This window comes from Podarcis tiliguerta, assembly GCF_965153285.1.
Source record: "Podarcis tiliguerta genome assembly, chromosome: 14".
NCBI lineage: Eukaryota > Metazoa > Chordata > Lepidosauria > Squamata > Lacertidae > Podarcis > Podarcis tiliguerta.
This window is the reverse complement of record NC_139547.1, coordinates 24,638,580-24,654,251: the sequence shown is the minus strand read 5'-3', so window position 1 is coordinate 24,654,251 and position 15,672 is coordinate 24,638,580. Positions and strand designations below refer to the sequence as shown.

The window sequence follows — 15,672 nt, the reverse complement described above, 5'->3', positions numbered from 1 at the left end:
CATCAGATGGTACCAATATAGGGGCAGAGGCAAGGAGCTTGTAATCAGTCTGTGGAACTCATTGCCACAAGATAATTTTGTTTACTCATTATTTATTTAGCATATGAGTGATGGCAGGTGACAACAACATGGCTTTAAAAGCAGATTGGGCAAAATCACAAAGCCTTGGTATGTTAGCTGTTACTGGCCGTGATGGTGGAGTTGAACCTCCATGTTGTTGTTTTTATTTTGATTATGTACTTTTGCGATTTTATATTCTGTTTTTATCCTGTGAGCCGCCCTGAGACCTGTGGGTAGAGGCCGGTATATAAATTCAATTAATAATAATAATAATAAAGTTCTTTTGAGTACTGATCCCTGGTTGTAAGTGACAAGAGGAAGCCATTGGTGTCTCGCCATTCTCGCTTCTAGCCTTGCAGAGTTCTTGGGAGCATAAGAAAGAGGGAACATCTGTCGACTGCCCTGAATCCATGGATGAAGGATGCAGTACAAATGTGATTATGATTTATTTTGCAGATGTGGGAAGAATATCCAGATGTTTATGGGGTGAGGAGGTCGAACCGAAGCAGGCAGGAGCCCTCGCGCTTTAATATAAATGAAGAGGTAAGGGGAGGGAGGATAAAGAGGAGGGTGAAAGACATTATTGGGAATGGCCACGCCATTCTGTTCAGTGTTGCCTTTGAAACAGAGGTGGCGCCATGGCAGCTGCATTTTCCCATTGGTCGTGCCATGCGCCATTCCTGCAGTCTGACCTGAGCAAGCAGCGCCCGTGGAATGCCCCTGAACTTTCAATGTTATGGTTAAAAAGTTCCAGTTTGCACAATCAGAATTGGAAGTCTGATGTGGTTGTGATGCAAATACTGGGAAAATGATTGCAGGAACGGCTGTGCTTGGAACCTCAGAGGGGCACCATTGAGATGAATTCATTTTGTGTGTATGTAGCAGTGTGTGTTTGCATGATGTTTCACGTCACTAAACCATTTCCCTCCCTTTCGCACCTGTAGATAATTAGTCATCTCTTGAATTCAGTGCATGAAATGAACTCAGTTTGGGGTTTTAATCATCTGTTGGCTGAGACATTTCTCTCCTTCCCTGCCTTCCATCAAATTCTGCTAAGAACAATGTGGTTCTGGAACTTGCGACCTTTTATTTGCTGTCCCATTTTGTGAGTTGCTTTTTCCTCCTCCCCTCCCTTCAATATTCCCCCACAGCCTACCAATTTGTAAGGAGGGTAAGCAGTGGTTTCGCCTTCTGTTTTTTACAGATGGAGAAAATGAGGCTCAGGAAAGTTCAGAGTCACACTGAAAATATCCAAGTTGGAAATCCAAAGGTAGGCACCTAAATTTATATTCAAGCACCTGAAAATATAAGCGGCACCCGCATCTCCCATTCGGGAGTCCTCTGAAAATGGGTCCATTTATGCTTGGGTGCCTATATATGGATTTAGGTGCCTAGCATCAGGCACCCACGGTTGAGCATTTTGTCTCAAAATGCATATTAATTGTTCTTGGCCACCTACGGCCAACTCAGAGCTGAGTTTTGATTAGATTTGGTTTTCCTCAGTGTGCAACTTGATAGCACACTGACTTGTGTTGCATCTCCAGGGTTGAAGCTGGTATGCATCTGAGGACCAGTTGCTGGGGTGCACAAGCGAGGGAAAGTGCTGTGGCATTCATATCCTGCTTGCAGGCTTCTCAGATGCATCTGAAAGCATATTGCAGGACTAGATAGCCTGTTGGTCCGATCCAGCTGCCAGGCTGTTCTTACATTCATAAAAAAGGTGGTGCTAGAGATTGTCTTGTTTCCTACCTTTTTATCCAGTCTACCTGCCAAAACCCTCGAGGCAGTTTACATTTTTATAATAAGCACTTCTGGATTTAAGATCTGTCCATCAAGACAAACTCACATACTAACACATAAGGTGGTCAAACACACACCTGTCTATTCAGGTTAGGGATAGGGAGCCTGTGGCTCTTCATATACTTCTGGACTACAACTCCCAGAAACCCTGACTATTGGCCATGCAAATTGGGGCTGATGGGTGTTGGAGTACAGGCAATTCCCTGTTTGCATGGGAGTTGTGTTCCAGGTCATGGTTCATGTTGACGGTTGCTCATCAATCGAACACACCCAAAATAGCCTCTACCTGTATATCAGCATCTCGAGGGCCACAGCTTCTCTATCCCTACAGTATATATATATCTGCATTCTGCAATGTTTCTCCCGCTTGACTGCCCAACACTTTCCACAAATACCAGTTGTGTTTTACTCTGTAAAAGCAGTATGCATGGGGTGTGTCTGTGTGTGGACGCAAGGAAAGTGCTTAAGCAAATGCTCCCCGCTATTGTCCACCCAACTTCCCCTCCTTTTTCTGCTGCTCTGGGGAGACCCCCCTCCCAAGTCCCAGATGTGGGTGGTCCAACATCCCTTCCTCTTATTGCCTCACAACAGTAATTAAGCAACCAAGCGTCCTTTACAATGGTGCTGCCTGCCGAGTGCCAAAGCCTTAGAGCTGCCTCCGTGTTTTGTTTTATAACTTTCACCTTAATGGTAAGCCCGTATTCTCATTTCCCATATTACAGATGAAGGAAAACAGACTTGCTCACTGAGTGAGTTAATGGTGGAGGCAGAATTTGAATCTCGGTCTCCTAACCATCACACTGAGCCAGGTCTCAAGATGCTGGCAAAGAGATGCACCCCGTTTCCATACTAATCAACCATGGCACCCATTTTTCTGCAGTACTCTGTGGCCAGATTGTTGCTCCCTTCCTGTCCCATGATACTTAGTGATCCTACTCTCATAGATGGTGCCCCCCCTCCACTTCAACTCCTCCACCTCCCAAACTTCCTAGTTTTCATTATGAGATGGGAAATGAGAAAGCCAGGAGACGCTTTGCAGACCATTGTAGTTGTTTGCTTTAGGAGTGATCAGGTTGCCTGTGGCCCTTCAGAGGCTGCCAGACTTCCAGCCATGCACACAGGACATAAGTGAACAATGAGATAGTGAGGGCCACACAAGAGATAGTGAAGGCTAGCACAAGAGATAGTGAGGGCCACCAACCTGGATGGCTTCAAAAGAGGATTAATTGAAGAAATGGCTATCAGTGGCTACTGGCCAGGATGCCACAGTATGCCTCTGAATACCAGTCACTGAGAATTTGAAGTGTAGAGAGGGCTTTTCCATCCAGGTCGTGCTTGTGTGCTTCTCAAAGGCATCTGATAGGTCACTGTAAGAACAGCATGCTGGTCTAGATGGGCCTTTGGCCTATTCACCAGGGTTCTTCTTATCTTCTTAACTTATCAACCCTGACCATCATCCACATTGGTGGGGGCTACTGGGAGGCAGATTCCAAGAAAGTGTGGAGGGTGCCAGGTTCCCCGTTATTGACAAAAATCCACAGATCCTCCCTCCCATAGCTGTCAACTTCCGCCTTTTCTTGCGAGGAATCCTATTTGGAATAAGGGAATTTCCCTTTAAAAAAGGGAAACGTTGACAGCTACGTTCCCTCCCCGTCCCCCAAGAAAGGTCAGATCCAGTGGGCTGTTAGCATGCCATTTATGCCAGCTTTTGTTTTCCTTTTTCCCAAGTTCTGCCAATACTAGGCTCTCTCTGTAACGATGGCCCAGCATGCACTGTGCTGGTGATGTCACACCCACCTCAGATCTCCGCTGCAGACGAAAGCAGCGCCCTCTAGGGGCTCAGGTAAGTCCTGTCCTTTTTTTGTTTTACAATATTATGTGGTCTCGTAACTATTGGGCCCATTTCCTCCATTGCTATTGGCTATGCTGTAAGACAAAGAGTTGAAAACAAAAACAAAAAATATACACACATATGTGTCATCCAGTAGGAAACTTTTGCTTATACCACACAATATTGTAAAACCCAAAAAAGAACGCTCCTCTTCCCTTCTGAAATGGAGGTGGAAATGCAGAGTACGCCCATAGCTCACCACATGGAACAGAGACTTCCTTCCATGGAACAAGGAATGGGGAAGTTGTGCTGACGCACAGTTAGGAAGCTGTGGGAGATTCACTGCTCCCTCGCTCCTGCCACCAAGCGATGGTTTGGCTTGGTGTTGTGTCCCAACCTGGGTTCGTGATTGGTCTCACTTCAAAGGAATTGCAAGCAGTAAGCCGAAAACAAATCTCGCTTGCAGCTTGTGGTTTGTTTGGAGCGACACAAAGCCCAGCGCCGGGTTGGGACATAGTGCTAAGCCCAACCTGTGCAAGTAGCGAAGCGGCTGCAGTTTCGTCACTGTGCGCCAGCATGCTTGCTCGTTTGCCTTAAGCCATAGTTTGCCCCAGCACTGTGCGGGAACCAGGCCAGTATGTTAACACCAGCCTCCTTCAGCCATGGATGGAGTTCAAATCAGTTAAACCGAGCTGATGCATAATTTCTGCATGTAGACACTGTGGTTGCTAAACAAGAGGCATTTAGGCTGTTCTGGGAATTCTGTCTCACTTTATGTTTTTTAAACCAACACCATTCAGCGAAGGAACACCTTCACCTGTGTGAATTTGCACAAAATCCCAGAAGACATGAAGCATGTTTCTAACTGGAACATAGATGAGATGCTGGGAATACATATTCAGTCTTCTCTTAGCTGTCTCCCACCCCCAAGTTCGGTATCAGGATAGTCTCCTTATCTGATTGGAACAGGACAAAAAGGGGCACTTAAACCCCCCCCTTGGGCAACTTTCTAATTGAAATTGCCCCCTCCCAGTCCATTTCCCGCTGCTGTTTTGCCCATGTAATCCTAGAAGATCCCTTGCTGTCTTACCTTGTTTGTCTTTCATTTAAAAAAGGTGCTCTTTTCTTCATTATAATGTACACAAAATAAAAATGAAGGAGACAACACCTACAAGCAGGCGAGGAGTCGTACAGGTGGAAATAGTCTGAAATAGACACAATGGGTGTGTAGGCAAATGTTGGGGAAGGTGGGGCAGGGCCCCTCTCCAAAATAAGCCACAGAATGAAACTAAGCTCTTCCATGTCCACTAGCAGTGGTTTAATTTTGCTGGTATGTTTTGGATTAGACCTCAGGACCTCGTAAGGTTTTCAGGTCCACACCGGCCACATGGCTGCCATCTTAGGACAGGCCGGGCACGAGATGCCCTACTAGGCTTCTTGCCTGATGACAAAGCTCTGAGTTCAGCCTCTGGCCTCCAGATACTGTATTTTGAATGACAGCTCCCTGATAGGAGTTGCCTTAGACAGCCAGGACCTGAAGCAAACCTTGGCCTGAGACCGGCTTTTGTTGGCGAGGCTCTTATCTGCAGCAGAGAGTGCCAACGAAGGGTGAGACATGCCCACCAGCACAGCGCGGAAGCTTTGCGGTGATCGGTAGCTGGCAGGTGGGACTGCCTCGTGTTTTGGGGCAGGGAGCATTGAAGTTGACAAGCCTGGGCCTGTATGTTGGTGCATGTTGGTGCTTGCAAAAGGGAGCTTGCTTAGGGTTGGCTGACATGTCAAGCATTAGGGGTTCTTCTTAGGTGAAAGTTGCTTAAAGTAAGCAAATGGTTCACATCACAGAGCCATAGAACTGTAAGGTTGGAAAGGACTCCAAGGGTCCAGCAGTTCAACGCCCAAATCAAGGATGTAAGTGATGGCAAATAAGCATGTTCCCTCGCCTTTGAACTCTGCAAAGCCCTTTTTCATTCTGTTTTGGGTTTTTTTTGCCCCCGATGTGCCTGCCTCAAACCCCGGAGAGCTGCTGCCTACCCGTGGAGACAACACTGAGCTCTCACACCCCCTTCTCGACCATCTCCCTATCCTCTGTCATATGACTCTTGCTTCTGACCTTCTTCAATTCCTCCCCCCCCCCCCATGGTTGTTGATTGCTTTCTCAAGGATCTTGCCAGTACTGGGACAACTAGGGGTTTTTTCATGCTATGGTGCTGTGTGTTTGTCCATTGTTGAGAAGCTACTTCTCTTTGCCTTCTAATTGCAAATCACACTTATATGTAACACATGCCCCCTTCTTTGGGGTCCTGCAGAACAATGGTTGGAACTTTCTGGAGAGGGGTAGCTGATCCTCTTCTTCCCAAGGGACAAAATTCAGCCTTGGAAAAGCCTTTGGGGGCTACATGCTAGTGATGGATGTGACCTCACACACAAGCACACAAGAAACCCAGCTGCCCCCCTCATCTTTGTGGATCAGCTGAGGAGGGTTTTTCCTTTTCGCTCTTGCTCATCAAATGATTCATCTCGTGACGGGGGAGGGGGCATAATCAGGGTGCTCCACTAGGTAGAGATACTTCTGCCTACCCTAGTACTCTTTTTGCATTTATTTTTATTTTTGCTGCCACTGACAAAATTGGTGTGTTCTTACTGGAGAAGAGAGGTGAGGCAATGGAAACAAATTGCTTGGGAGGCTGAATTGGGCCAGCTCTGATCTAGACATGATTTTTTAGACATGGAAGCCCATGCCCCTTAGAGAGGCTGTCAGAGTCACACGTGGGGAAAGGCCATAGCTCAGTGGTAGATCATCTGCTTGGTATGCAGAAGGTCCAAGGTTCAATCCCCAGTGTCTCCAGATAGGGCTGGAAATGCTGCCTGCCTCAAACTATGGAGAGGTTCTGCCAGTGAGTGCAGACAATACTGAATGAGATGGACCAAGGGCTTGACTTGGTACAAGACAGTACCAACAGTGGCGTAGCGTGGGGGGTGCAGGGGGGGGCCTGCCGCACCGGGCGCAGCATCTGGGGGTTAGGGGGCGCAAATCTACGGGTTAGGGGGCGCAAATTACTTGCCTTGCCCTGGGTGCTGACAACCCACGCTATGCCACTGAGTACCAAGACACTCCTACAAGACACTCCTTCTCTTTCTGACTGCCATAGCAGTGGCAGGCATTTCAGGAAGGTTATTGATAGATTGCCTTGTGCACTTGGTTTTGTTCTGTTACTCATTTTAGTCTCCTTGCCTTTTGGGGTTTTTATTCCTTGCTGTGTACTCCCTTCTTCACCCATTTGTGCACCTGTAGCAGAATAGACCTTCTTTTTGGGTCAGGGCTGCAGCGTTAAGGTGCTTGCCCAAATGGCAGATTTTTTATTTTTTTGCTTAGGCAAGGAGAGCCATCTTACTAGTGTTTTGTCCTGAGTTGTTTGGTGTTGCTGCTTTTGCAGTTTGAGTGTGAACGACTTCCATGTCCGACCTGCATTTAGCAGCAGCAGCAGCAGCAAGGTTGGCCTCCTGCGACCAGCCTCGGTTCATGGTTCCCCTTCCTCTCTCCTTTTTCGTTTAAGGGAAATAGCGAGTCTGAGAGCGAAAGCCCCAAAAGAAGAGGCCAAAAGCAAATGAAGAGAACGTAAGTTTTGAGGGCCCTGTAAAGCTCCTTATTATTATGATTGATTGATTAATCACATTCTAAACCACCACCTCAAGGTGACTTCCACATAAGAATATTAAAAACAGCTAAGAACACAAAAAAACAACAAATGCATTTATAACAAGACTAAAACCCTAACAAATTGATCCTCATTGCAAAGGCCCATTTGTCCAGCTGAGAAAACCTTTTGGAACAAAAATGTCATTCATTGATTCCAGAAAGTACAGCTAGGCGGGGAGTGGGCTGTCATATCTCAACAGGAATGCTGTTCCACAAAACATGGGCAGTCACACTAAACACCGTGCCCGCTGAGTTCCTTTTTCAGGAGGGTTCTTGCCAACCTTTTATGCTTGAAATGTTAATCCCTCTTGAACATAGTAGAATCATAGAATTGTAGAGCTGGGAGGGACCACAAGGGTCATCTAATTGCAATGCAGGAATCTTTTGCCCAACATGGGGCTGAAATCCACAACCGTGAGATTAATACAGCCACCCTCAAACTGGTACCCACCAGATATTGCTGGACTCCAACTCCCATGAGCCCCAACCAACATGGCCAGTGGTCAGGGATGATGGACATTGTAGTCCAGCAACATCCAGAGGGCATTGCAATGCACATGGCCGTATTCTTTGTGCAGCCCACATATGAATTGTGTGTCTACTCAGAGCACCATTTGGGGCATTCTGGAGCAGAGGTAGCCAATGCCACGTCCTCCAGATGTTGCAGACTACAGCTACCATCATCCCTGACCATTGGCAATGCAGGCTGAGGCTGGCGGGAGTTGTACCCAATCAACAACTCGGGGGGGGGGGGCACCACTTTGACTATGCCTGCTCTAGAGCAAAGGTGGCTAGCCTGTGTTCTTCCAGATCAGGGTTTCCCAAACTTAGGTCTCCTCTCCAGCTGTTGTGGGACTACAACTCCCATCATCCCAAGCTAGCAGGACAGTGGTCAAGGATGATGGGAATCATAGTCCAAAAAACAGCTGGAAACCCCAGTTTGGGAAACCCTGTTCCAGATGTTAGACTCCAGCTCCCATCATCCCTGGGCATTGAATGTGCTGACTGTGGCTGATGTGAATTAGGGTTCAGAAACATCTGGAGAACCACAGGTTAGTCACCCCTGTTCTGCAGGGGTCAAGCATTTTTAGCTGTGATAGCCTATAACATGGGCTATATTGTTTTAATGTTTCAACCTTATATGCCTGTCTCTCCTTCTCTAGGGCAGGGGGATCATATAGCCCTCCAGATGTTTTTAGGTTACAGCTCCCACTATCCTTTGATCCATTGGCCATGCTGAAGTCTAACAATATCTGGAAGGCTACAGATCTCCATTCATGCTCTAGATGCAAAAGGGGACATCTTCTGCATAACAGTTGCACAGAAGAGAGAATTTTGGATGATGCAACTTTTTCCTCACTCCTTTGGGGCAAGCTGCATCTGTTTACCCCCCCTCCCAACTATTAAAAGCAAAGGGCCCTTCTTCTTCTTGTTGTTGTTTTGTTTTTAAAAAGGAAAAAAGGCAGGAGGCAAATTCTAGCCAAAGGAGTGGTGGTAATGTTTTTCAGTGCAGTCTTCCACCCAGGCCAGGTTGTGACCCACTTTAGAGTGCTGAGCCTCTGGCTGAAGACCAGTAACTCTATATCAGTGGTATTTCTTAATGTAATGATCAAGAGGCACATAGAGCACATTATCCTAATGTGTATAAAAAGTAAAAAGAGAAAAATTAAGTACAGTCATACCTCCGGTTATTTATCCGTCCGGTTATGTAAGCTTCAGGATACATAAGCAGCAAACCTGGATGTATATTTCTGGGTTTTTGCCACGCACGCACAGAAGCGGTTCCTCCGGTTGCGGAAACCTCAGGATCCGACCGGAGCCCAAAATGGATCCCATCCGCAACCGGAGATACCACTGTGCATTACAACACCTTAGAATGAAACAAAACGAGTGTCAACAGTTTGCTCTGTTCACATCACAAACTCCAAAGAGGAAAAATGGCAAAATGTCTGGGGTCAGTTCCTGGTGGGTTTCCCCTTGCTGCAGCTTAGTAGTTGGCCACACCGAGAGCGATAGATGCCTTTTGATCTGAGAGGAGCGAAAGGACATAAAACGCATCCGATCATCCTGGCAGATTTGACAAGAGGGGCTCTGCAAATGTTTTGTTGCGCATCTCAGTAAAAAGGAGCAAAGCAAGGAGGACCTTGGGTCACCGACTCAACTTCTCCAGAGCTGCAGATATGCTTGTGCTCCTGGCATGTTGTGTGTTCCCTCCAGAACTGAACATTATAATGATAACCCTTGTTGGCGTTTTGCTTATAAATCTAGGGAACGGTGGAAGAGGGAGGGCTCTGAGGACGATGGTGAGGAGGAAGACGGACAGGAACAAGGCAGCAGTGCAGAAAGCGAACCAGAGCAGAAGAAAATAAAAGCTCGGAGACCTGTCCTGAGGAGGTAAGAAGGGGTTGGGGTGTGTGCTGCCTTCCTTGGGTTTGCCATACTTACCTCACCCACCCATAGACTCTGCTTCTGGGCTCTTTTAACAAGCAGCCTGACCTACATATCTTCAGGAAATGAAACATTTCCTGCCCTTCCCTGGCGGGGCTTGAGGCTTCCAGGGGAGACTGGGCTTACCTCCCCCAATCCTCAACTACTGCAGTTGGGCCCCCTTGCTCTCTCCAGCTCCTCTCCTCCCTGACACACCTCCCCTCAGTAGGAACCACCACCGACAACAACAACAACCCCACACAAATATAAAATGGTGGAAACAATTGTTGGGCTCCCATTAGCTCCAGACAACACAGTTAATAGCCAGGGATGATGAGTGATCCCAACAACATCTAGAGCAAACATAGGCAAACTCCGGCCGTCCAGATGTTTGGGACTACAATTCCCATCATCCCTGACCACTGGTCCTGTTAGCTAGGGATGATGGGAGTTGTAGTCCCAAACATCTGGAGGGCTGGAGTTTGCCTGTGCCTTATCTAAAGGGCACCAAGGTTGGGAAAGGCTGTCATTGCTCAGCTGCTCCCTTTGTATCCTACAGTCTGTATAATACACACCGTGGTCTGTTTTCATGCTCGTTTTTTAGAGCAGCGAGCAAAGCCATTGCGAAAAAGGTCCACAAGCCCCAGCGTGGGAAGAGGCGGAGGAAAACAGAGTCGTCTGAGGACGAAGATGATGATGAAGATGACGAGGCACCCAAAAGGCAGACGCGGCGAAGAGCAGCCAAAAACGTCAGGTAATGGCGGGCAGGAGCCCTGGTGCACGGAGAGCGACCATTTCTAGCTTTGTATATGGGCAGAAGCAGACCAGTGTCTGCATGTGAACCCCTGTGTTGTCTTCAGTCCTCTACTAAGTGTCCTCTTGAGAAAATTCCCAAAAAATGTTATATTGATGGTATCTGGCGCCTTGGAAATTATCAAAAATGTACAAAAGTGTCCGAAATAATTGTTGGAGGTGTGGGGAACCAGGTGCCAATATGTTCCATATGTCGTGGGTGTGTAAAAAGATTAAAATATTTTGCAGTGATCTTTATTCGGAACTAAAAAAAAGTTAAAGGTATCCCTTCTTAAAAAACCCAGAATCATTTCTACCCGGTATAACAGGCCCTGACATTCCTCAGAACGTAAGAAAGGTTTCCCTATATGCTACAGTAGCTGCAAGGATACTTATTGCTACACACTGGAAAAGCGGTAAAGTCCCCTCCGAATCAGAGTGGCTATTGAAACTTGTAGAATATGCTGAGCTAGATAACCTTTGAGGAAGGATCAAATATAAGCCAAAGCAGGAGTTCATCTCAAATTGGGAAGTTCTCAAGAAATATCTTGAGAACAGCTGCTGTGACTTAAATTCTGTAATAGCCTTTGAATAACCTCTGTAAATAATTTGTACAAAAAGAGAATGATACAATTATTTGTACTTTATTACTAAACAAATGGACAAATCTATGCAATAGGTTTCAAGAGAACAAAATATGGAAAAGACGGGAAGTCTGACGCTTTGGAAGAAAATTTATTGTTAAAATGTTAGCTTTTCCCCCTTTTTGTATCAGTTTATTGGTAACAATGAACTCAAGTTTATGTTGTACAGTTGTAAATAAGTATAATAAAGTATAATGAAATTTTAAAAATTAAAAATTAAAAATTAATATTTTTTTTAAAAAAGTGGCTTCTTGAGGGAACGTTTTGTGTATCAAGTAGGAAGGTGCTTTACACTGAGTCAGATCACTGGTCCATGTAGCTCAGTAGTGTCTACATCAGTGGTTCCCAGTTAGCTAAGTACTGCAGACCCCTGTTTTTCAAAAGCCAAGCCATGGCCCCCCTGCTTTTGAAGATGTTTATACAGTGGTACCTCTGGATGCAAACAGGATTCCGGAGCCCCATTCGCATCCTGAGTAGAACGTAACACACGACTGCATGGGTTGTGTTTCGCCACTTCCGCGCATGCACGTGATGTCATTTTGAGCGTCTACGCATGTACGAGCGGCGAAACCTGGAAGTAACGCGGCCCGTTACTTCCGGGTCGCCGTGACGTGCAACCCGAAAATGCTTAAACTGAAGCTACTTCAACCCGAGGTGTGACTGTACTTCTTTGGCAGTTTTTGTTATGTGAATGGTGCCAACATAACCTCCAACACATCTCAGCGCAAACCTGGGGCGCACTCCCATGCAAGAGCGTGACACCCCCAAAATGAGTGTTTTTGGCTGCCGCAGTCTCACATGAGATGTGTGTCTGGCCACAATCTTGCACATTTTGGGGTGCCATGCTCTCACGCTAAGTAGGATGGGGGACCCAACATGTTAGCAGCCATGGGGGTTGAACCCAGCACCACCTTGTGACCTCGCCCCTCCAGGAGGGATTGGAGCCCCACAGCACAGAAGAATATAAACACATTTATTTATATATAAAGAAAGAAAGAGACTTATGCTGTTGCCTTTTTGGTCCTGCCCGAAGTTACAAGGAAGACGATGACTTTGAGACGGACTCGGACGACCTGATTGAAATGACAGGAGAAGGGACTGAGGAACAGCAGGATAACAGCGAGACCATCGAGAAAGTGATAGACAGCAGGGTGGGCAAGAAAGGAGGTGAGTGTCTATAAGCAGGGGGCACCTGCCTTGTGCCAGTGGTCTCACTTGGTATATTTAGCTAAGCTTGGTCAACTCCGGACAGGGTGATGCACAGGTACAGATAGAAAAAAAAAGCCTCCCATGCAATAGCGTTCAGCAATAAAACAACATAAACGCAAAAAACAGCAGTGCCATTTAACCAACTGAATTATAAAACAAAAAACTTAAAACCAGCTGTTCAATATGCTGGAATGTTTGGCCAAAAAAACAGAGGCTTCAGTTGGCTGCGAAAAAGACAGATACCAAATTGGGATGATTTTAGAAGGGGCCAAACAGACAACAGAGAAGGCGCCCGTCTGGTATTTAATGGGAGGGAGTTCCCAAGCATTTTTGCAGGTTTGAAGTTTTCTCACTGCAAAACTCGCTTCCGCAGGAGGCCGTGATGGCCACCAACTTGGACGGCTTTGAAAGTGGATTGGGCAAATGCACAGAGGACAAGGCTTTCTGTGGCTACTAGCCAACGGCTACGCTCTGCTTGGAGCCAGATGCTGCAAACCAAAGGGGTTGGTGGGGGAAGAGTGCTTTTGTGCTGCATCCTGCTTGCTGGGTCCCCACAGGGATCTGAGTTGACTCCTGAGAAAACAGGATACAGGACAAAGATGGGCCATTGCCCTGACCCGGCGGGCTCTTCCTAACGTTGATTAACTTCTGCTGTCTCTTTGACAGCCACTGGCGCTTCCACCACTGTCTACACGACAGAAGCGAACGGCGACCCTTGTGCCGACTTTGATCCTGAGAAGGAGGAAGGGGAGCTCCAGTACCTGATTAAGTGGAAAGGCTGGTCGTACATCCACAGCACGTGGGAGAGCGAAGATTCCCTGCAGCAGCAGAAGGTCAAAGGGCTGAAGAAGCTGGAGAACTTCAAGAAGAAAGAGGATGAGATTAAGCAGTGGTACGTCTCCTCTGTATTCAGGGGTCCTCTTCCCTAGGAAGGACACTTGCACGAAGCAGGATGCAGGTCTAGCCACACGGAGCGAGCTCCCACACCACTTCCATGTTGGTGTAGTGGTTAGAATGTTTGACTAGGACCTGGGAAACCAGGGTTCAAATCCCCACTTGGCTGTGAAGCTCTCTGAGTGACCTTGGCCCAGTCGCGATCCCTTAGTTTAGTTTAGCTTCACAGGGGTGTTAAAGGTAAAGGGACCCCTGACCATTAGGTCCAGTCGTGACCGACTCAGGGGTTGCGGCACTCATCTCGCTTTATTGGCCGAGGGAGCCGGCGTACAGCTTCCGGGTCATGTGGCCAGCATGACTAAGCGAACCAGAGCAGCCCACGGCAACGCCGTTTACCTTCCCGCTGGAGTGGTACCTATTTATCTACTTGCACTTTGACGTGCTTTCGAACTGCTAGGTTGGCAGGAGCAGGGACAGAGCAATGGGAGCTCACCCCGTCGCGGGGATTCTGATCGGCAAGTCCTAGGCTCTGTGGTTTAACCCACAGCACCACCCGCATCCCTTCTCACAGGGGTGTTACATGAGGATAAAATGGAGGGCAGGGAGCCTGCATGTCGCTGTGAGCTCCCTTGGAGGAATTGTGGGATCAGCTCTCAGTGTCACGCCTGAAGTGGGTGTAACATCCCCCCCGCTTCCAGATATGAAATTCGGGCTCTGAACGCTGATTGAATCCTGCTTCAGCTTTTTAAGTGGCTTTAAAATCTTCATGGAATAGTTTGGGCAGGATAGCGCTCGGATGCTCTGGCTCTCAAGGGTCGCCAACCTTTGGGGGCCAATGTCCACATTTGGAGTTTTAAGGGAGTGCCATGGGTGCCCGTCACAAGATGGCAGCCATGGGGTGTGTGGCATAACACAAAATGGCTGTCGTTGGGGGCATGGCACAATGCAAGATGGCTTCCGTAGGGGTGTGGCATAATGCAACATGGCTCCTCTGGGGCCGTGGCATAACACAAGATGGCTGCCACATCTGAAAGAGCAGAAAAAGAAAGAAAGATACAAGACTACCAAATCAAACACACTCATCGGTGTGGAGGAAAGGCACCTATTGTCAGCCACTGCTCTTACAGAAAGAAGCTCCTCTTCTCTGTTTAGAATAGAAGAGAGGGTGGACGTTCAGTTTTGGCACCCAGTAGAAACACGGTCACGTTTAAGAGTGTGTGTTCAATGTAAGAGAGACTTGAGCCAGTGCAAACAGGAACTGAGCAGGAAGAGCAAACAGTCTCTTTCACATTGTGGATTTTTGAGGAGTTAGGTTTGGAGACCTTTTGTGGGCACCTCAGGGCAGCACATTGGCAGCCTCCTGTTCTAGCTTTTACCTGCACTCACTCTGCAAAGGGCCTTTATCTGTCTCTTTCCTGCACAGGCTGGCAAAGGTGACTCCCGAAGATGTGGAATACTATAACTGCCAGCAAGAGCTGGCTTCCGAGTTGAACAAACAGTACCAGATAGTGGAGAGAGTGATTGGTGAGTCCAGAGCTCTGTGTTCGCCCCAAGTATGCCACTGAATGCTAGTTACCAGAGTCGCAGGTGGGGAGAGAGTGCTCTTGCACTAGAGTCCTGCTTCTGAGCATCCAGTGGATGCCTTTAGCCACTGTGAGGACAGGGTGCTGGACCAGATGGGCCCCCTTTGGCCTGATCCATCTTCAGGGCCCTTCTTACATTCTTTTGATGGTCTTCACAGTTCCACATCGCTGTATTTATTGGTGCTGTTCTGTTCTTGATACACAGCTGTGAAGACGAGCAAATCGGCAATCCCCGGGTCTGAATTTCCAGGTAACTTTTAACGCTTTTAATGGCTTCACTGAAACAAACGGCGCCAGTTTTTTTCAGAAGGGGCCTCGTGTAGGGTAGCACCTGTCAAAGATGACACCAGGCCTTTCCTGTTTTGTTGTTTTGTTTCAACACCTGTAGCTCACAACCGCAAATCCTCCTCCACTGATCCCGAATACCTTTGCAAGTGGATGGGGCTTTCGTACGCAGATTGCAGCTGGGAGGATGAGGCCTTGATAAGCAAAAAATTCCAGCACTGCATTGACAGCTTCAACAGTAGGAACAACTCCAAAACGATGCCCACCCGGGATTGCAAGGTTTGCCTGCTTTTCCTTTACCTCTCTAGACTTTGTTTTGTTCACACACACACACACACAATAGATTTGATTTCTCTCCAGTGGATAGTCGCCAGCTGGAAAAGCCATATGCTTTCCTTCGTAAATGTTGGTGAACCTTTCAACTATGTGATGCACTCTTTGTAACAACAA

General features: G+C 47.4%; 1 protein-coding gene across 5 annotated transcripts in view; it reads left to right on the top strand.

The window, feature by feature from the left end:
- Window positions 1-15,672, top strand: part of CHD2 (chromodomain helicase DNA binding protein 2) — a 66,883-nt gene that overhangs the window by 18,254 nt on the left and 32,957 nt on the right. Inside the window, exons 4-14 of one of the 5 annotated variants that reach the window (XM_083411784.1) lie at window positions 517-603; window positions 1,265-1,330; window positions 3,589-3,703; window positions 7,246-7,307; window positions 9,657-9,782; window positions 10,420-10,569; window positions 12,285-12,418; window positions 13,127-13,352; window positions 14,778-14,878; window positions 15,143-15,187; window positions 15,326-15,501. In XM_083411784.1, the coding sequence (XP_083267910.1) occupies window positions 3,629-3,703; window positions 7,246-7,307; window positions 9,657-9,782; window positions 10,420-10,569; window positions 12,285-12,418; window positions 13,127-13,352; window positions 14,778-14,878; window positions 15,143-15,187; window positions 15,326-15,501 (1,095 nt within the window). In that variant the 5' untranslated portion in view covers window positions 517-603; window positions 1,265-1,330; window positions 3,589-3,628. The remainder of the gene's footprint in view (window positions 1-516; window positions 604-1,264; window positions 1,331-3,588; window positions 3,704-7,245; window positions 7,308-9,656; window positions 9,783-10,419; window positions 10,570-12,284; window positions 12,419-13,126; window positions 13,353-14,777; window positions 14,879-15,142; window positions 15,188-15,325; window positions 15,502-15,672) is intronic. The other 4 variants (XM_083411780.1, XM_083411783.1, XM_083411781.1 and 1 more) reach the window with 4 other exon arrangements.